This window comes from Anser anser (genome assembly GCF_964211835.1).
Source record: "Anser anser genome assembly, chromosome: 5".
NCBI classification, from domain to species: Eukaryota; Metazoa; Chordata; class Aves; order Anseriformes; family Anatidae; genus Anser; species Anser anser.
In genome coordinates, this window is record NC_139725.1 from 59,349,310 (window position 1) to 59,371,943 (window position 22,634).

At 43.5% G+C, this 22,634-nt stretch overlaps 1 protein-coding gene across 1 annotated transcript in view; it reads right to left on the reverse strand.

Annotated features, from left to right (window-relative positions):
- The window catches only part of MTHFD1 (methylenetetrahydrofolate dehydrogenase, cyclohydrolase and formyltetrahydrofolate synthetase 1), a 41,315-nt gene extending 22,601 nt beyond the window's left edge, over window positions 1-18,714 (reverse strand). Inside the window, exons 1-9 of the mRNA XM_083839089.1 lie at window positions 17,875-18,714; window positions 10,573-10,657; window positions 8,245-8,304; window positions 7,491-7,544; window positions 6,994-7,130; window positions 6,776-6,876; window positions 6,305-6,441; window positions 4,801-4,912; window positions 527-654 (exon numbers count right to left, since the gene is read on the reverse strand). Of these exons, the coding sequence (XP_083695215.1) occupies window positions 527-654; window positions 4,801-4,912; window positions 6,305-6,441; window positions 6,776-6,876; window positions 6,994-7,130; window positions 7,491-7,544; window positions 8,245-8,304; window positions 10,573-10,657; window positions 17,875-17,915 (855 nt within the window). The 5' untranslated portion in view covers window positions 17,916-18,714. The remainder of the gene's footprint in view (window positions 1-526; window positions 655-4,800; window positions 4,913-6,304; window positions 6,442-6,775; window positions 6,877-6,993; window positions 7,131-7,490; window positions 7,545-8,244; window positions 8,305-10,572; window positions 10,658-17,874) is intronic.
- Window positions 18,715-22,634: the final 3,920 nt, after the last annotated feature.

Consider the following 22,634-nt stretch of genomic DNA (forward strand, 5'->3'; position numbering starts at 1 on the left):
AGTGCTTTGATTAAAAACATGGCTAACACTCCAGAATGAGATTTTGTTTGGAATTTTCTTAAAAGGAATACAGATAGATATTTATCTGTCTATATCTAGATATAGTACAGTCCAGTGAAGATGTTATTTTTATATATTTATAATACCTTCTACTCCAGCTTCCTTTAAAAAAAATAAACAACGAAGGAGCTGTTTTATACTGTTACTCTGCTTCTCTTTATCCCATCATTGTGTGAACAGTTTTAGAACTATACCCAGAGCTTTGTAAGACAAGCTAATTTCTCACTGTTTTGAGAGGCCACAGTTAAAAAAATATATATATATATATTAAAAAATTGTTCTTCTGTCCTAACATTTCATTCGAGGCCACCTTCTTCCTCAGTTTGCAAATCCTAACTAGACCTCTGTAAGAGCAAGAAAGAACCACCAATTGCTTTTGGTAGCGTGCTGATGATCAGCAGCAACATACCCAAAGGCAAATACAGAGGAGATGGGCTGAGAGATGTCTCTCTCTCTGTCCACATACCTGCATTAACATGGCCACAGTCATAGGCCCAACGCCACCAGGAACTGGGGTGATGTAGGAAGCTTTTTCTTTCGCTGTATTGTACGCCACATCTCCTACAACTCTTTTTCCACTGGCCTTTGTGCTGTCTGGAGATTCAATGAAAAATTAAGTTACACAGATCACACGTCACCAAAACAACAGAAAAGGCAGCACCGACTGAAGCTGAAGCCCTTTCCTTTGCTGGAGTAACCAAAACAGATGCTGAGTACCTAGGAGGCTGCAAAATAAAGCAACGCCACAAGATGAAGCATACTTCACTCGCAGCATCAGGGCTGATACACTACGTATTCTCATTAAGTGCCGTCTATCCTCAGCCAGACAGATCAGTCTCCCTTTCCTTGAAGGTGCAAGTATTTTCTCAATGGCATGTGCCCCACAGCGCAGTCTGAAGACCCCAAAACAAACGCTGCTTCTGGCAGCAGGGGTAACAAAGCATACACCTAGTCTTACATCTGTGCAAGTACAACACACAGCTGGAACATACAAAATAGATGTCACCTGAACCATCCTCTCACAAATCCTACTGTATTGCTCTTAAGGTATAGTACAGCTTCCAATTTGAAGGAGATATGAAACAATGATCTAGAAGATGCAACAGGGCTGTCTTGTTCCAAAACCCCAGATTTACAGTTGCTTCATTCCACTTTGGAAGAAATCTAGGCCTTTCTATTGATAAAATTTATCTACCTTTGCGGAAACTGAAAACAGAAAATGCTGGGCTTTTCAATTACCTACTGCCATTTTCATGATGTACTGGTACTGGTAAATACTGCAGTTCATAGATACCAGACTTGTCAAAACAAACCTCACAGGTGGCTTAAGAGAGTTCTAGCAGAATAACCTCCTTTCTGGCAAAAATTTACTATCTCCTGCTGTACTACATGACCTTTAAGATCACCGGTAAGGAGAGAAAAGACAAAATGCATTAGCAAACTAGCAGAGCCATTTAAGGAACTCACCAATTACAGACATGGCTTATAAAAAAAAGCAAATTTAAGTTTATCCTGGAATAGCAGATCCTCATTTCATGTATAAGGCCCTAGGCAACTTTAAGCAGTGTGAAAAAATGTATGATAGATTTTAATATTGTTATGCTAAAACATTATCTTGTATACAGTAAGTATATGTTTGTACAGAACATAATCAATAACTTTAACGTACATTTGATGAGGGGGAGAAGTGTAAAAGAAACCAAACTCATGAACAGCTGATAATGGTAGAACTAAAGAGGGAAGCAAAGCAGCTCCTGCCAACACTAATGTCTAGCTGCACTGGTACTGACAATTAGCAGTTTAGATGTTTTTCTGCTGCATTTATGTTTCAAGCAACACTTCTTTTTCCTAAAATTCAAAGCTTGACTATCACAGCTGTTAACATTGTTTCTACAGCAACTGTCAGCTTTGCTGCCCAAGCTGCAGACCAATCTGGCCTTCCAGCCCAGACAGTAGTTTTAATTAAGTTTGCAAAAGGCAAATAGTATAATTACATTTTCCTCCAAGGATTCCAAGCAGCCTTACCAACCACCCCAGCCAGGAAGACTCCAGGCCTCAAAATGAAGAAAACAAGCGATGAAACATGTGACTCCAAACACAAACAGCCTGATCTGTTACACAGACACAGCAATGAGCACAAGCCAAACAACCCCCAGTCCTTGCCCCTGCGTCCACACCTCATGCCAAGTGCTGCTGAGCACAACTTAGAGGCTACTGAACTACCTTGAAAATACCCTTTTGAAGGCAAGCTCATACACAGCACTTTCTGCTTCTCCCTGTTAATTTTACCTTCTTAATATTCATCATTCTGCTTTTAAAGAAATAGCTACAGAAAACATTAGTGACACTATAACCATTCCCAGTGCCTGTCTCTTCTTTGGTACAGTAGGTTTTCTAGCCAGCTGGAACATATGAGAAACAACATCCAAGGACTCGGAGATCCAAGAAATGAAGGACATACCTACACATATGTAATGAACAGCTATGATGATGCAGCAGTAGGGAGAGAAATACAAATACGATACAGTCTGGAAAGGGAATAAGACACTTGTCTGCTCTAGTAAAGGTTTCAGGCAATCCTCTCTTCCTTGCTCTCTACCCAGAGACTCAGAAGAAATTCTGTTCAACTGCAACACAAATGCAAAAACAGATGCGCCCAAATTATCCAAGGTGGGAGCCTTGGGAGCACACAGGCCAGGCTCCATTCAAAAAGGAGGTTGTAGCGAGGTGGGGATTGGTCTGTTCTCCCACGTGCCTGGTGACAGGACGAGGGGGAATGGGCTAAAGTTGTGCCAGGGGAGGTTTAGGTTGGATATTAGGAAGAACTTCTTTACTCAAAGGGTTGTTAGGCATTGGAATGGGCTGCCCAGGGAAGTGGTTGAGTCGCCATCCCTGGAGGTCTTTAAGAGACGTTTAGATGTAGAGCTTAGTGATATGGTTTAGTGGAGGACTTGTTAGTGTTAGGTCAGAGGTTGGACTAGATGATCTTGGAGGTCTCTTCCAACCTAGATGGTTCTGTGATTCTGTGAAAAGCACAACAGCTACATTCTCATGGTGCTACACAGCTATAACACTTCTGGATCCAACTTTCCAAGTCTGCATGAAGCTACTTGTACTGACGTGCCAAATCATATTGGGATTTGCCCCTACAGATGCAAAATATAGGCACATCCGGAGATTTCCTTTTCCTTCAGCTACTATCACATCTACACCTAGCAGGCACCTAGCTGTGTGCACTTAAAGCTCCAGGAAGATGTATGACAACTGTGGCAGAGTGCTCAAAGTACCATCACAGCTAACACTAATACTCTATCTGGACAGCAGTGTAGCTGCTGGCAACCCAGCTTCTCTTCTTTTTGTAGCATTGCAATTCCCACAGTACTGCCACTGGTTTTCCAAGATTCATCTGAAATTTTTTTCACAACCTATCAGAAATGAAGGAGGAGATAGAAAAAAATCTCAGCAGCTTTAGAAAGCCACAGAGAAGTCTGTGGTACACATCATTTTGAAATTGACGATTTCCGTGGTACTCTATCAAGCCCTGTCCACTGAGCCTTACACAACACCTTAAATAAACTGGCATAAAACTCTGAGTAGGCTGGCTGTACAAGAAACTCAGACCTCAGTGCACTGCCCAAGGTAGATGATTTGCAAAGAAACTGGGATGTGTCCACAGAGACGCAGTTTATGTCAGGCCTGAGGAAAAAAAAAAGGCCATACTATCATATGTCACAAAACACACCGGTAGTTTTATTCGTAACATGTTAGTGGGGGAGAGTCCACACTGCTCTGCTTCATGCGTATCAGCAGTGACCCTGTGTTTTTTTGGCAAGTTGCCTAAGTTTGGGTAGCTTGGCACAAATACTTCATCAAACAAACAGCAACAGCACAGAGGTTTTTTTAATTTTAATTAGACTGCGGATTAATGTTTTTAAATGCAACTCAATGTCATCTTTGAGGAACAAGATTGTTGAGCAGAAATTTCTTTACATTCCTTTAAATAATGGCAACAAAGTGACTGATTAATTATGAAAATTACCGTTTAAAAACCCTGTGGGTGTAGCACAGAGATAGTTGGATGGTGACTAATTTTCCATATCATTGAATATCTGCAATTTGGATTTTTAAAATGAGGTGAAAACAGAAATTGCCAGACTGCCTGTTCCTCAGCTATTTGACACCCTACCTCAAAATCCATTACATTCAAGCACTTTGCTCTGTGCCAGAGCCACTGTCACCAATACTCTTGCAGAAACTGCTTTGTTTCAAGACAAGAAGCCTAAGAAGTTAGATGTTGTGATTCAACAAATCCACAGCTACTTTAAGAGATTGCTTGCCATTTATGTATTTCAAACAGAACAGCTTAATGAGACCTAACTGCAAACTAATGACAGCAAAACTCCGCACTCAAGAGTGACAACAGCAGCAGGATTTCACTGTGTAGTTGTGGCAAATTACATGGATATTCTGTTGTAATACTGCATAGACCTCCTCTTTTCTCTACAGATAATCAGCCTCATTGATGGAAGAAACGAAACTGCCACTGATCTGTTTCAGGGCAGTACTTCAGAGCAACCCTTGTTTTGTTCTGGCATCTTGGGGGGTTGCCATCATTACCTAAGATAGACTTCAAAGAAAAAGAAGTCCATATGGACTAGAAACACCAAGGAAACTGTATCCATGTACTTACATAGCAACATATACAAATAAATCTCCAGTCTTTATACATTACCCACGCACCTGGCACGTGGTTAATTCCGCAGTCTATTACGATCGCACCAGGTTTGATCCATTCACCTTTTACCATTTCAGCTTTACCAGCTGCAACCACCAGGATATCAGCTTTACCAACCTATAAAAAAAAATCCAAACAAACAACTTCATGTCACACCAGCAGTAGAGAAAGGCAGAGCTGCTTCAACAGCAATTTAAATCAGCTCCAATTGCAGTGAAATTGTGTGCTCACCCATTGCCACTGGAGGAATGTGAGGGCATCATTAGTGATGACAGGTAGCTAACGGTTCCTTGGCAAGGACAAATTCCCACAGCCAGAAATTACAGCCTATTTTCACACTCCTACCCTGAACTGTTGCTAGTCAACACTTCACAACCTCCACTGAACTCTTCCATGATTCCCAAGTGGATCATATACGATACTTTTAGATGAAAAACCTTCTGCATACTCTTATCTCCCTTCCTTCAAACTTCCCTGCATATTGAGCTGCTCTTCTCAGTACTAGAAATACACCCAACACCCATCAGACAGCTGCCAAGAACAACCCCTACGCACAACGGTAAGCTGTAATTCATTTGTGGCAGCACTGTCTTGTGGTTTTTATGTCCAGGCCTGTGTAACAAGCCACTCAGGGGGAAGTTGATTATAATTCAGCACTAGTATTTGTTCAGGCAGTACTCAACAAGTTTGAAAGATCTGGTCACAAATCTGCTACTAGAAACTCGGACTAAAGTTCTTGTCACGTCTCGCGCTGCTTCATTCACGTCAGCTGAGGAAGCTGCTATCCCTTGGAATTTTTTCTTTTCATTTTAAAGGGTGATAAGCTATTTTTAAGATTTCATTAAGAATTAGCACTTCAGTTCTTAATCAAACTAACAACAGTCATACTGAACAGCAACTTTATGAAGCACTGCAGTGTTTCTGATCTTGCATTTGAGTTACACTCAAATACACCTACCCCCTTTCCAGCTTTGATACTTGCCTACATAGCCTGGCAGTGTTGATTGCTCAACAAAATTCAAGTAGGTGGCAGCACAGCAACACACTATTCCTGTCACTCTCACTGCTAAAGAAAAAAATGGCACCAACTCCCAGTCATAGAAAATAGACTGGTACAAAAACCTGGAGAAAAGAAAGTTGGTCTAGCATTCCCCAGCCATTAAAATAAAAGACCACTGGGCCTTTCTGGAAAAAAAAAAAAAAAACAAACCACATATGTTGTCTTGCAGGCCACTACTTGGAGAGCAGGAAGGGAATATGAAATTTTCACTACTTGCCCAAACAAAACAAAATTAATAATGTTATTGTTTTAATCATAACCCTCCAGTTAAGGACCCTATACGAGCAGAAGAATTCATGCAACCATCCAATGAACAGGACTGGGAAACCATTTCAGATGGAACAACAATCCAGACCCGTTGATCAACACAACGTCAGGCAGAAATGTGCAGCTGGTAGCACTGACTTGCAGCAGATAACTACAACCACATGCATCCATCCTTTCCTTACCTCCTCAGCCAGTGTTGAGGTCTTTGAATGGCAAGTGGTTACTGTTGCATGATTCCAGAGCAGTAGGTCATGCATAGGAGCACCAACAATCTTACTGCGACCAATCACTACAGCTCTTTTCCCTGCAACCTGGATGCCTGCACCACAGGAAGTTAGAAAAAAATAAAATCAGGCCATTGTGCATCCAAACACAAACTAATTCAAAGGGCTCTGGAGTCTTTTGATCAGTTTAAGTCTTGACACTATTTCAGGATACTATTTTTCTTCTGGGTCATGTATGGTAGGGAACTGGAGAGTTGGAAGGGAGGGAGGAAAGATGAATCACTTTAAAACTAGCTCTTCTTCGATCTGAGGAGGCAGAGATGAAACATGGCAACACAACAGAAGTTTCAGTGCGAGACAGCCTCACAGCATGCAGTTTTGCCTCTCATTGAGGATTAGTGCACTAATGAATAATGGAAACCCCCTTACCTGTCTGACTGATGAGTTCCATGCATCCCTTCGGTGTACAGGGAATAAAGCAGTCTCCAAGGTCTCCTCTGGAGAGTTTCCCAGCATTGACGCTACTCAAGCTGTATATTGAAAGAATAAAGGCCAAGTAAGATTCTCAGACTCATAACCACCAGTCAAAAGAAAGAGGTTTCATTCTGGAGTAGCTGTCATGTTCTCCAGGGGTGATGTCAGCTTACCCATCTACATCCTTCTCAGGTGCAACAGCATTGGTTATTTTTTCTGTATTGATGGGTTTATCAGAGTCAAGTGGCAGCTGCACTATAAAGCCATGAATTGCAGGGTCTCCATTCAAAGAGGCGATGCACTTGAGGACCTACATGTAAAGACCAAAAACCTAATGGCCAATAAACTGAAGCAAGCCTCATGTAAGGAGAAAACACAACCCTATCTAGATTAAAAGACGCAAACAACATACTCTGTTTTTCCATACAGGTGTATGAATGACTCATAGTTTTTATTTTGAGAAACATACCTGCTAAATTTCTAAATTTTATGCAGTATTGTTTTAGTTTTATTTTTAAAATAAAAAAATCTCAGCAGATTCGTTTCCAGTTCTGTTTTTCAAGAGTTAGTAGCTACAGAAAAGCAGACTTTTTTATAAACCATGATAGCAAAGATAATTTCATCCCTTTAGCTCAATTTCAAAATTATATGATTTTTCTATACTACTTACCTCAGCTTCTGTTGCTGTGTTTGGCAGTTTTATGTGATTGGCGCTGATCCCAATCTGCAAATGAGAATACCCAGAAATTATCTGATTTCTGAAATGACACCAGAGATCGATCTGGCTGTTCTCTCAATCCAGCTCACCCTCATCTGCATTCTGTCACGCTTTCCAGGTCTATCTCCTTTTATTTGGAAATACCATCAGTGAAAGAGAAGATGAAAGATTAGTGCTTTGCCCGTTTAGACTGATCCATATTTCGACTGTCCTGTTCACCTTTTGACACGAACAACATCATCTTGGCTTGACAGCACACTGCTGTGAAATGCCAGCAAAGATGCCCGCTGTCCCCTAGGAGAACAGGGACTCCTAACATTCCCAGCCCTGCTGTAGCACGTTGTGTACCTCGTGGTGACAGATGCCGATGCGTGCCTGCAGTTGCCTTACAAGACACTGAGAGAAGGTCAGCACATGGCCACCGGTCAGCAAAGACAGAACGTCAGACGCATGTAATCTAGGAGCTGATTTCACAAAAGGTAGCACCGACCCACATTATTGCTATGGGGTACTCCAAACAGCTGTCAGATTACACATCTCTATTGCTTGCGTGTATCAAGGAATTCAGGCTAGCACTGGTTTCTCCAATACAGGCAGAACTTAGCTATTTGACTCAAATCTGTAATTTCACATTCAGATTGGACCTACTGTAGGAATACAATATTGAAAAAAAAAATCAACCACCAAAAAACAGTTTGGGCATTACCTCAGCAGCAGCTTTCAGCTTCATATTAATGTAGAGGTTCGAATCATCCCGATTTCCAACCTAAAGTCAAAAAGACAGTTGAGTCACTCTGCAGAGTAGAGACCCAGTAACAGACTGAGAAGGGCTTAACCCTTAGCTTCCTAGAGCTATACCAAGGAGAGAGAGGTACTCTTGAACAACTGCAAAACAGGCTGTAGGCAGCTGGAGCTAACCAAGTGTTCTTTCAAGTAAGAGGCAGCTAAAGAGAGGCTGTCTGATCTTCTGTGTAAATATCATTTACATCTCTTGGAAAACCCTTAGAAACACAGTGCTTTCCAAAGCAGAAAATATTGCCTGCCATCTCATCTGAGAAAGTTAATTAACATGATCAGCAGGTGCTGATAACATCCAATTATCTGATTGAGGCTTTCAGAAAAGTTGGGCCTCTTTGATACCCAGGAATCCTAATTTTATTCATGTGCGCCTTTATGGAAAGATTTCTTCCACTGTTATTTTGTACCTTGAGAATTTTCAAGTCTAACAAAAAAAAAAAAGAACAAAGTGATGCACATGGAGAAAGCAGCAAATAGAACAAATGCCCATAGTTTTTTGGCAGTACTGGGTAACTACAGTGCCACTGCCTGCATCATCCAGTATGTTTTGCTAAAGACAATTCTGCTTGCAACCGTAAGAAAATGAAGGGCAAATAGGAAAAAAAATGATAAGCAAGTTCTTGCAACTCTTCTCCCCAAGACCTGGGAGCTATCGCTGGTTTTCACACTGACCACAAGATGAAGGGGTGACTATATCGCCCAGTCATCCAGCGTGCACTGGTTCTTCTTCCCTGGGTTTATACAAAGTGGCTGTCTCCCCTGCAGAGTCTGCTGAATTTAGGGAAAGTTATGCCTCACACAGGCAGAAGAGAAGGAAGGGAGATGTTAGCAAAAAGACCACATACAGTGTGCAGAAGAGGACATTTTTGACTATGGGACAAAAATAAAAGTTTAACTGAATTATTCTTCCAGCCAAAAGGTCACCAGATGCCTCCCAAGAAAAGATTATGTACTGCATCTGGTGCAGTTTATCAGAAATAGCTAACTGCCCTGACTTTACTGAAAAACAGACAGTTGAGAATATCTGTATTTGGAGATGAACTCCTCCAACTCCGGCCTTTTCGGTAACTTACAGAAGTCTCAGAGAGCCAAAGAGCAAATAGGCTGTAAAGGACTTACAACTGAGACAATTCAGGACTGAAGAAAACACAGGCCAGCCAAGGAAAAACTCCAATAATGCTACAGGGCAGCAATTTCTGAAGTTAGTTTACAAGGTCAGCAGTTCAGAAATTTCCATCAAATCATCTCTTACTAAATTTTAAATAAAGGACCTTCCCCTTTCCTTCTAAACAACTGAAGACAAGTCTTCTGTAAAGCTGACTTTCTTAAAGCTAATGGAAAACAAAACCAGAAAGAAAAAACATGAACAGATTTGTTCCTGCCATTAAGGATGAGCATGTTCTTTGTGTACTAAAGTTGTTTTAGCACTGGAAACCAGATGACAGCTCTTCAGGAGCCCAAAATACTAAACAAGGAGAGAAGCACCTTCTCTAAACAGACATTTTTCATCCATCATTTCTTTGTAGCCACAGAGTTCTATCCTGTTTCATGACAATTGCTACTGCTCATCGCTTTCAGGTCTAAGCGCACCAAAGAGTTTCCACTTCTTACAGCTGCCAGGAAAAAAAAATCCACTTAATTCTGCTAAACACTGACCCCATACCTGCACTGAGTGCTTTGTCCATCCACAAGCATTTCTATGTAGACCCTAGCACCTACTCAAACTTCTGACAGATACCAAACTCAGCAATGGGATTTTGTTCCATCCTCTGCACTCGAGGTCTTCTAGGACAGGAATTTTGTCTTGTTTCCTTCTGTCTCCATGTTCTCACATAACAGCAGACCAAATCTTTTAATAAAGCCCCCATCTCAGAGATTTCTGGTACAAACACATCTCTGAGAGCTAGCACACTTCGGGGCTCTGACAAATCTGAAGACTGGGAAAGTCTACTAGCATTGCTTCCTGTTTAGACAAGAAGCTTATTTCATAAATACAACACACAGAATGGCAAGGGTCTGAAATAGGAAACAAAAACAAAGCCACTTTTTCTGGGCCCCACTAGCTGGGGAAAAGACACCACAGAACAGTATTAACATCCCACATGGAGCTCTGCACTTCTGGTCCTTACAAAATGTTTCCATTTTGCAAGGCAGTTTTGGTGATGCTCATCAGCTGTCCACTTATCACCGCAAAGCAACAAAGATTTTCCGTAGTTGTCATTAAAGAAAACAATACCTGCAAAATTGCAAGCCCTGGTGTGAAGCCTGGAAATTTTTCTTTCATCTCAGCAACTTGCTTCTTTAATCTCTCTCTCACTTGTCTGAGGAGGGAAGAAAAAACACACAGGACAGAAGTTAACCATAGGTCTGAATTCTCATACAACAGTAAGACAAGGGGCTGAAACACAAGACGAGGGGACGGGCAGACTGGCAAACACACACTTAGGCCTTGAGTACACCAGTCCCAGAAATCTCCAAATAAGACTGATGTCTGTAAATTACTAAGACATTCTGGAAGTTTTGCGCAGCCTCCCCCTGCACCCCCTCCTCCCCCCAGCCTTTGAAGTCCACGCTGTGCTTTTTTACCACCCTCTCCACACAGCAGCCTCATAGGACACAAGGGAAAATGTAGTACAAAACATGGCGTGGAAATTCCCAGGATTTCCAGCTCCCTACTCAAAAGCAAATCCCCTTTCCATACGTGCTGTATCAAGTCTGCCTGTCTTCCACAGGCACCAGTCAACGTTGCCACACATGGTGTCTTGGCAAAGGATGACAGAACTGCAGTGGTAAGACTGCAAAAGTGCTAAGCAGGGTATCCCCGAAGCTACACCTCTGCTACAGATGGTCAATATTATTCGTTTCCCTGCTTAAGGCAGGGCTGGATAAACTACGGTCCCACACTCACCTTCCTGCTTCTCCTCTGCTCCTGTGCTTGCCAACAAGCACACGGAAAAATGCCCCCAGGCATGGAAGCCCCCAGGCTTCCAAAGAAGGCAAAGGTGTTGCCATGCGAGCAAGAGAATGGGAGAGAAAGAGAAAGGAAGCAGTGAGGAAAGATAAGCCTTGGTACACAGCTCAGGTTAACTCTTCAGCAAAGGCAACTTTAAGGATACAATTACTAAAACACAACTTCAAGACGGGAGCAGGAGAGGATTAGTTTATCTAGCTCCAATGTCAGCTCATACCCAGTCTATATACAATGTTTTAGAGATAACAGGTACTCATTGCCAATAAATCAGCTGCAAACAGCTCAAAATCCATTGTCACCACTCTCCCTGCCTTGCACTCCTCTCTGATTTCTCAGTCACTGTCTGGTCCCACGTGCATGATCCTTCATCAGGTAAGGCGGTGTGGAAGAGGTGTTGGTGGTGCTGTTTTGTTAAAAATGCCAACAGCAAAAACCTGGGACAGAGCAGGTAGTTAATGCCTGGGAGGCTGCAGTTCCTGCCACATAGCCCCTAAATTGCAGGACGACAGATAGCAAGCGAAGCCAACTCTATCCTGCAACCGAGCTCCAAATCGGAAATGCCAGAGACAAGAAGAAAGGGAAATGGGAGCAGCACATTGCCCATCAGCACCGTTCCCAGGGGACCACTGCAGCTGGCCCAGCCAGAAGCAGCCCCGAGGCCAAGTCCCACCTTGGGGAATCACCCAACCTCCTGCTGCATCCCAAATCAAGCTCCTCTCCTGCCACACCGCAAATCCCGTGTCAGAGCTCTGCTGAAACCAAGCAGCAGGTTCAGAGTGTGTATAGGTGTTTGCACCTGGTCAAGCTGTTTGAAGGCTTTTGCCAAGCTCTGGTAAAAGAGGTTGTTTTCAATTTTCCCTCAGAAATAGTGATTCCTGTTTTTCCTTTAGTTATCACCTCTGTAAAAGACTTGACACTAAGGCTGCCTTGCTATGACACTTCTCTGAACTCAGACTTGTCCCAGCAATTCTTCATGCTGAAGCAACAAACATCCATCTGCAGGGTGGCAGTGCCTCACTTCAGCTGTAAGTCCCCTAGAGGGAAGGCGTTAACTCTACACGTGCTGACACAACAGGGTCTGAATTCACGCGGAGCCCTTACCAGCAGCGCAGGGATCACAGGGAGTGTCTGAAACCCACTGCTAAGCGGGTGCTGTAGGCCAGCTCTCTGAAGGAGCTATTTCTGAGAAGAGCCTCTGCTGTGACCTACAAGCAGTTTAGGCGGTAAGGAAGATACAGCACTGGTTTGTGGCCTGCAAACAAAAGGGAATGCAAACAAACACAAAACGAGTCATAGTTCGTGAGGCAGTAAAGCTCTCAGAAGGGACAGTCAGCTGGAGAAGGTCTCAGATCTGGGATTTAGTTGGAATCCAGTCTTCTCAGTGGAAGAAGAACGGTCCTACTTGAGGGTCTAGTTTCCCTGTCTGTGAAGTAGGGCTAAGGCATGCTTTTACACCTAGCAGCCACGACTGCTCAGATGTCTCAGATGTTGGATTGCTGTAATTTTCCGTAATTAGGCACTCGCTCTTTTCCCCGTCAGCTACAGAAGAGAAGTAACATGCACAAACACAAAGCGCTGCTGCCAGCGTTGATTTGCTTTAGGAGCCTTGATTCAAGGAATCACTTGTTAGACAGCCACCTAGCGTTAACCACCGTTGCTCTCCAGTTACTAGAAGAGCCACAGGTGCAAAGGTTAGAGAGAAAATTAAGTTTTTAAAAAAAGAGAACAAAAACCACAGTTTTTATATGTGCACTTACAAAAAAGTTACAAAATAATCTTTGCGAGTCTGCAGCCATTGTGTGACACAGTTTGCCAAATTCTATTGCGGACTTCAGGCGTTGGTGAAGATAAAAAGTTCATACTGATAAATTAGCAGCATTTTTATTACTAGTATTAAAACACTTTCAAGTTTTCAGACATAAATTGGCAGCTGTACGTGGCTGTTTCTCCCAGAGCCTTCCCTCTGGCACTAAGACCCCTTGAGTGCAGCATGTTCTTCCATGAACAAACTCACACTGCAAACAAGGGGCCAGAGTCCAGCCAGGTTAAGGACAGCACGTGGCTCGGGGCGTACAATGACAAAGCCAGCACCAGAGATGAAATAAGCTGTTAGCCTTTCTTCCTCTCGACTGCAGCAGCGGGCAGAATTTAAGTTTACGAAGTGAATTTCCCAGAACAGCGAAGGAAAAAACACCCTCCACAAAGCAGGGAGAGAAGCCCAGCTCCCATGCCAGCACCTCCTCAGGCAGCCCCCCCCACCACACGTATGGGATCTGTACACATGATGGCTGGGGTGGCTGTGCTGTGAGCGTACACAGCACCGAACTGAAGACGACACCAGGCAACAGCAAGATGTATTTCCATCCCTCTTCTGTGGATAAGAGGGCCCAGGGTCTACATGAACACTGCCAAACATATCACAATACCTCCTTCAGAGACGATGATGCTCTAGAAGGGGCCTGGACCAAAGAGAAAGGTTTGGCTTTGCTGCCTGGGTCACAGATTCCCCAAAGGTTTCAGAAATGTGCATCTGAACTGCTCTTGCTGCAGCCCTCCAGAAACGGTTGTGTAAGGCTGACGATCTCCCCGGGTCCCACACCGTCTTGGCCAGGGCTGTTGTCCCTACAGCCGTTCCTCCTGACGGCTAGCAGCACTGCCACTACTCACCTCCTTCTGTCCCCATAAAAAAAAACAACTGCAGAAACAACAACCTTCCTCTTCCCTGAACAACCATGGCACCACGCACTAACTAGCGAGTCAGTTGCTTCATCTTCAAACACTGTGACGAGGCTGTAAGCGAGCATGCCACAAAACAACCTGCTGGGACCCCAAAGAAGAGAAGGAAAAGAGCTTCTCCTGGGGGGACTCACAGGCTGGCTGTCCCAGTGCAGTGGCACCAGATGGGAAATGCCCTAGGAAGGTCTATCTGAACACTGCTGGTAATTCAACAGATGGGTCCATTTGAGGGAAGCCACTGTTGAGACAACAGATCTGGAATCAGTTCACATGTCTCCTGCCCCACGCTGCATGATCCTGGCACACTGTCGTCATCTCCTAGGAGAACTGTCTGCTTCTTTCTACCACTTTCATACTCAGGAGTTGTTTTTTTTTTTTTACCACTCTTTGGTTTTGTCAGCTCAAATACTTGCATGAGCACTCCTCAGGCCAGATAAATACATGGACACACTTTTGCTTTTCTGCAGACTTTTTCATCATGTCCAGAAAATTCATGCACGGAAGGCCACCCTTAGATACGGCCATAAGGCCATCCTCCAATAGATAAGGACTCAAACCACATTTGTGGAGCTTCAAGGACTTCAGACAATATTCTAGGCAATATCTACAATGGCCTTTCTTCTCAAAGAGTGGTGATAAAGGTTTTTTTTCCCTTTCACAGGCTCTGAAGTGGCGGCCCCTACATGTGCTTCCCTCAGGACTCTTTCCATGCCACCTCGTGCTGATGTGCACAAATCACAGCACTGGCACCCTGCTGCCTATCAGACAACGTGTTCTCACCTGCAATCTCGTCAGAGGAGGGTCCCATTCCTTCACTGTCTGTACAGCACCTATCAAAAAGGGTTCTTGCTCATATTTGGGGCTGCTCGGTGGTACGGAGCTGTACTGGAACACACAGTTCACTTTAACTTAGTGCATCCACAGTGCAATATCTCTAGTGCAAGCCTGAAACCTTCTGGGTAGGATCTGGTAAACGAGATCTCATGGGTGATTCTTTTTTTCTCCAGTTTGGACTAGATTTAGCTGTAGTTTCTAAAGAAACTTTGAAAAGCCCTTTTAGACCCAGTGTGTAAAAGCTGAAGTGTTGTCTTATTAGTGCACTGTTTATCCCCAGTTAAGTTTAGCCTGATCATTGCTATATCTGTTCCTTTATACACATAAATACCACACACTTTTATTGCTACTTTAGCTCAAAGCACTACCTGCCCTAACCCTAGGGACTGGGAGGGATGTTCAGAGTTCTCCCTGCTGTCACAACACATCAGCTGCTAATCCAGACAGGCGACGCTGGTCTGTTCCTGGTGCTAGTCATCAATTCAAGCCAAGTCAGGGGTTTCCAAGCGTATGGGCCATTTTCTAAACCTAGGTGACTTCAGGTGGCACAACTGAACACACGGCTCACTGCAGCAGAAATAAGCGGCAAGGAAGAGCCACTACAATGGTTTCCTCTGAGCATCTATTTCAGATACAGAAACAGTATTTTTGTTGTAAAGATATAATATTAATTGAAAAAAAGGTTGAGAATATTGTATTTTGATTCCTTCCAACCCTCCACATACTGCATACTTAAAGCACTGTTTCTCCACCTCTTACTAATCATTTGTTTACTGTACTGTTACACAATAACTCATCTTTTGCAACTTATTTGCCCATGGGGCAAATTTAAGTTGTAACAAAAATCTAAGGCTCAGTTGCTGAGAAAACACCCAGAGAAGTCGAGGAAAGCCACCAAGAGATAGCCAGCCAGCTCAGGTTCACGCATAACCCATCCAACATTCAATATCTTTCACAGACTGTCCAGGTATAAGAGTTTGCTTCTACTGAAAGAAGCTGTCTTATTCAGAGAAGTATTAACTTAAACACCAAAATCCTACACACACTGTGATGCCCGCTGCTCTGCATGTTCTCTCCCCGACCTTGCCAACATATTTCACTAAATTAAGAATGTCGCTATTTACCTGATCTTATTTTTGTTTTCTTTTTAAGTAACTGACATGACTGAAACAGTTATTTTCTTCATCTCTCTCTAGGAAAGGGGTGGTTGGTGGCAGGAGAACAAAGTTCACAACACTTTGAAAGTTTTCATTTAAAACACACATGCAAACCCAGAATTACCTAGCCGGTACACTACTTGATTCATTCACCTCATTTGTTAATAACTGACTAACAACCAGTTTTCTTGATTAAAGTATAAAGTAATAAACAAAAAAACCGTATGGGACAGTAATTGAAAAGACTTTGCATGTGATGTAAAGCTAGAAACACTCCCTTTCTACAGTAGACAATTCAGTTGAAAATTCTTAGAAAAAGCACACGCTTATCACTTGCTTCTTCTACTGACAGACTCTTGGCTTGGGCTGGGTTCTGGACACTGAGAATTCTCTGGATCAGCACTTCTCCAGAGGGTCTGGAAGAAAGAGACAGATATCTGCAGGTACCCATTTCCTCGTACCTTCTTAAGTACTCCACTAGGAAAAGGCAGAAATCTGTAAGGCCCATCCCTATAGACCACACTACAGTTTGCTATGTTGGACATAATCACATCAGAAAGGAAATCTGAAGTGGGCAGATCCCTAGGTACTACCAGCACCACACATTATGCATGGATAGCGCATGGGGTTCAACACTGACAAAAGCGTAACATCTAGTTATGTACACAAGGCTGAGGGACTGAAATGCACAAGTTATCATCCTAATAACTGCCCCCAAAATTGCTCATTCAAAATACACCAGCAGCCTTTTGCCATGGATATTTAGATTCAAGACAAAGAAGGCCTACTTTTCAGAAATGCTGCACCATCAGTTGGATGTAGGTGTGCCGCATTCAGCAATACCTAAGATGAGGCCCTACAACTTTTCAGAGATTACTTTAGACCATATCAAATTTACTCCTTCTATCCGAATTCCCTGGTTACAGAGAGAATGTACCTAATGAACCTAACCAACCAAAACCCATTAGCACAGAATACCACAGTAAGTGTTACTCTTTGCTAAACACTGCATTTTCCTAGTGCATGTGTAGGAATGTGCAAGTGTGTACAGTGTATGTATAGCAGTGTTAAAGTACCAGTAGGAAAAATAGGTAAACTAAGACACAAGGCTAACCAGCTGACTGAAAACTGAAAGCAGAAGGAAGCCTTTTCCTTTATGGTCTGACAAATCTTTCAAGTAGTATTTGCAGGACATGTGTTAACGCACATCCTGGTGTTGTCCAACACACAGGTTGATTTATTCTGCTGTAAAAAGAAGCAACTGATGCTTGCACAGTACGAGAACAAAGACTGAAGCACAAGTTCCCAACTCCCGCTCATAAACGCATCCTGGCAGCAGCGTGTAAATTCACAGCAGACCAGAAGCCGTCGAGTGGTTTCAGCTCAGCCCAGGCCTTATCTCAGGGCAGACGCTGAGCTCTCCAGGAGCACAGTGCCCGGGGGCAGGCTGAGGCTGTGGGCAGCAGCACAGCTGGGACAACACTCCCAGTTCTTCCCGAGGCCCTCGCTGCTACTCTCGTATAACAGCGCACCGTTTCCACACAGGAAGAAGCCAGCTTGAATTAATCCCGCGTAGTGAAAATGCTTCGAGGTGTCTTAAAACCACCTCACTCCGGCAGCAAAGACCCCTGCAGCCCCATGCCGAGGCCGGACCCCCCGTGCACCTCCCAAACCCCAACCCCACATAGCCTCACGGCTTTCCTCCCCGGTCACACCTAGCCCGGGGGGGCAGAAACCCCCACGGACCCACAGCGGGGTCCGCCCGCCCGCTCCCTCCTTGCTCCCCTCCCTCCATCAGGAAGCGTCCCCGGGGGGCATGGCGGGCCGGGCGGGTACGTACGCGGAGACCGCCTTGCCGCTGAGGATCTCGGCGGGGGCCATGGCGAGGCCGAGGAGGCAGCGAGCAGAGCTCGGCGGGGCTCGGGAACCGTCTGTGGGACGGACCGTACCCAGCGGAGCCCTACTCCTCGCCCCACGTGGCCCCAAACTTGCGGCCGCCGCCGGCCCCCCAGCGCGCAAGCGCTGCCACCGCCTCGCCACGGAGGAGGAGGAGCGGGGAGCCCGCGGGCTCCTCTGGGTGCTCCGGTCCCCCTGTGGCGGCCGGGGGGTGCTCCCTGGGTCGCCGCCTCGGCTCTTCCCGCTACCGCGGGGAGCGGGGCTGCGCCGCGAAATGGCCGCCGGAACGCCTCAGGGGCGCCGCTGCCGGTCCCTGCCTCCTCTCGGCGGCGTTTCCCGGCGGGGAACGGGCCTTTTTTTTTCAGGTTTTTAACACGCTTGTCCAACATAAAGTCACCATCTCTGCTGGCTAGCCATCATAGAAAGAGGATGAAGAAGAAGATGGAGTTTTGGCTCGTAGGAGTTGCCATGAGCAATAGAAACAAGTTCCTAACAGTTGCCTCCAAGGGATGTACTTTTAAGTAATCCCATTGGGACTAATGAAGGTGCGGTTTCCTGTCAGGCAGGCTGCTCTGCTCCATACAATTCGCCATGTGTACGATTTACATAGCCAACACTTCATCTTACTCTGCAGGCAAGCACATGCATTTTAGGGCCTTGCCTGAGAGAGTCGGCTTTCAATGATTTTCTCACAATGAAGATGGGAAAAGCAGTTGACTATCGTTGCTGAGGCTGGCTTGTTAGGACCCAAATAAGTTACAAAATTCATCAGTTTGTCCTGCTGATACCTAGCACAAGGTCAGAGAACAGCCCCATGACTCAAGAAACCAATGATAAAAAGATCAGGATGGTGGTGGGGTGGACCTATGGTGCTAGGTTAGATTGGTGGAGGGGCAGTGCATTTGTGTTCTGCAGTAACGCATTATTTCTTTAACTGCTGTGGGACCTAACACAATCTGCTCCATGTGGTGCCAGTACAGCAAGAAAATATGATCCCACTGCAGATTCACAAGCTGTGGAGAATAAGGGTTCAGTGCTAATGCAGCAGCGGTCTCAATGAGAATTTAGAACTTAAAAGACCTGTTTGAAGAGCTTTCACATATGTTTTTATTTTATTACTTAGAATGCATAGGTTTGGGAAAGTAAAGTTCCTGTTATAAAGAGTTTAATGAGAAAGCATTCAATCCTACTCTGTTACATCATGCTACTCCATGATATAATTAGTTCAAAAAGGGATTTTGGAGCCTGTCAGATTTTGAGAAGGGAGAAGTCCAGGCATCGCAGCTTCCACCTAGAGCACAAAACTATGAGGATGGAAATATATAGGCCTGTCTGTTTTAGAAACTCAGAAGCTTTAGGGTAGCTTCTCTGGAATTCTAGCAGGGGAAAATAAACCATACATAGTTCAAAACTTGTCTGAGGATAAGGTTTTTCTTTGTGTTTCCTTTCACAGCCTAATGAGTGATGTCTTCTATTTTTTTTTCTTTTTTTATTCGGGAGAGAGCTAGTTACCTCGAGTGGTTAAACCACCTGAAGTTAACGTCTTTTGATTGTAAGAATAAAGGGCAGACATTTCTCTTTAAAAGTGACTTGGAAATAGAGGGAAAACTTTGCATTTGGAGGCTTTTATATCCAAAATAGAAAAAGCTAAAAAAATACTTTTTTTTTTTTTTTTTTCATCTTTCATTATGTATTCCTTTCCTGGAATGTTCCAACAGACAGTTGCAGTATTATACAATCAAAATGGAGATTATACAATTAACTGAGAGAAGGGGTTTTTCTAGGCTGCTTAAAATTCTGTGCCTTGTTTGTTTCTTCTGTTGCTTTTATCTGAGGCCTGAATGAACTCTTGGGCGAAAAAAAAAAAGTGTTTTGAAAAAAAATGCACGAGATGGAGTCTTTCAGTTAAGGACAGCAAAAGCATACAGAAACAACTTTTGCCAAAAAAGATTTGACGCTCAGGATGATAATGTAAAAATGTCAACAGGAAAAGAAAAAGAAAGGTAACTTACTCAAAAATATTCAGACGACCTTATTTGCAGAGTGAGCTGTGGATTCTTACCCGGAGTTGCTAACTTGCATAGTTCGCATGCGTGTGTCTTTACCTCACGTGCTACTTTTTGTAATGGCCTAACTCTTGAAAAAAAAAAGATGTCTTATGATGACACACAAAACGTTGAAAATGACCTGAATTTATTGTAGAGTAAAAGTAATCCAAAACAACTTCTTTTATTGTTTCATTACTATCGAGCCAGATTCTCTATTTATGACAGAAAATCAGACTAGCTAACCTCCTTCTACCACAGCAGTAAAAGCTGTTTTATTTCTAACTCGTCTCATGTGGCAGTCAAGTACTAAAACTGAGATTGTTACTCAGAAGCTGTGTGGGTCATACATTTAAGTAATAACATGTTCTTTAACATTCAGTCTTAATTGTCATCCTGAAGTTGAAATACTGGGAATGGAATGGGAAAGGAACAGAAAAGGGAATATGTGATGAGAAATGGCTGAACAGACCCTTCTGCTCAGTTCTTGTTAGAGCCATATCCAGCCCTGAAATGCAGTAATAAAGCTAGATCTATTATTCATGTAAAGGAAACCTCAGAGAGGCACAGTGACAGAAGACACAAACATGAAAATATATACACGGTTGAGAGCAATGATCAATGTTTTATGCTTTCAATACAATTCTTTTGACCACATTAACACAAAAGAATAGGAAAAAAGCCTAATGTCATGGTAAGAACAGACGGCTCTGAGAAGAGTGAGTGCAGTCTTGTATCAAAGCAGGCTTTTTTTTTATTTTCTGACGTCTGTTAGGATGAAGAAAGATAAAAACAGTTACTTCAGGATAACTTGGAGCCTCAGAGTAACAAAGACATCTCTGCTCTGAGTGTTGCCCCAGAGCACTTCTACCTCACTCACCTGCCCGTCAGGCATCCCTGGGTTTGATTTGGCAACTCACACAGTTTGATTGTTTACCTTTGTATCCACCCCCTCTTTCCCAACATGTCAAAAGTCATGTAGGCTGCTTTTTAAAAAAGCCACGAATGCTGCAAAATGCATGCCAGAAAGACTTTCAATGCTACTGATGAGCTAACAGCAGTGCCTCTGACTGCCCAGGGCCCCAAAAGGTGCAATTTATATGAGAAACTGACCACTGTATCAGCAAACTAAGGCAGAACATCGGGCTTTGCTTCACCCACTAAGTGGGACAGTCAAGACAGGCCATCACCTCCAGTAAAGGAGGAAGAACAGAAAAATTAGATTAGCTTCATAAACTTAGGTAAGAAAAGAGATTTTGAGAAAGCCTGTTTGCAGGAGCATACCAGAAAATCAGTGTTAGACTGATTCTTCAGACACTTGTGGAGAACCTCTCGTGAGCAAAGCAGGATTGGACAAATGATTGATGTTACTCTGGAATGTAACTTGTCTACCGCGATGGAGAACACAGCTTAGTAATGGGGTGGCTGTGACATTTCAATACATGCTATTGGTCAACTCTCCCTTTCATCAGATGACGGAAATTTGACTTAAGGCTTGTGATTGACCTCAGTGTACATGCTTTGAAGTAGTCCTCACAGCTAAGCTGTGTTAATGTAATACTAGAAAGTATGATCTAATATTTCTTTGATCATAAAGTATTTCCTGAGTGTAGTTATCCCCTCATTTGTTTAGCTATCTCATGTGCCCTGTCCATCTTAGATATGTCACAGAAATAACCTGTTGGTGATGCAGTCAGCGGTTGGACAGTCCCTGCAAAAATGGCTGTCCTGGGTTAAGATGGTATTTGCTCCCTGGCATTCAGAATTCCTGAGCTAGTGCCTGATCTATCAGAACAGGGATTTGGACTCTTCCTCATCAACTTTGATACAAGAGCAGCCAGAGTAATCAAATTGCTTCCAAGAGCAGTTTTAACTAAAATAAACTGATTTTCTATTAAGCAGGTAAAGGGTACTTTCGTTGTAGATTTTTCTGATAAGTAGGTAAAGCTGGTTGTGTCCAAGAGAGTAGTAATAACAAACAGGTCTCTAATGTGTTCTGACCCGTCTCAAGCTTGCCAGTCCCTTGCCTACCATGTAGGAGTTTCATATGAGTCATAGCTTATCTGTCACTCTATAGACAGCAACAACTAGGTCAGACTATCTCCGAGCTTCCACTTGCATTTCTATGCCAGTGACACAAATTGGTACATACTTGAGTGTATTTGCCATTGGCTGCTTTGTGTTGGTTTCTTTTCTCATTGCTCTTTTAGCTAACCCCCTTTAGATACACCACTTTACTTTCATACAAAAATCTTCCAACACTTCCCGCTGACCTCTTAGGAGTCCTACAGAAAAAAGATGTCTCATTAACAGCTTGAAGAATTTTGTGTCACAATTGATTCTATTGAGAACAGTGCCAGAGTGCTTGGTAAGGCTGTCCTGACTCTGATGTTAAGAGACAATACAGAGCAAAGAAAACATTTCCTAAGTAGTCCTCTAATATAATAACCATTCCTAATACTTCTATGGCATGTTGTGGCACTCCATGCAATAAACAGCATCCTAACTCACTGTCCCAGCCTGCTTGTGAGTAATGTATTACCACATTTTCCAGATAAAGTAACTGAGAAAGAAAGATTAATTGTCTAAAGCAAAATATAAACAGAAGCACTGGAGCCGTGATTAACTAAGTTGTCATTTCCAACTCTGCCTTACTCTC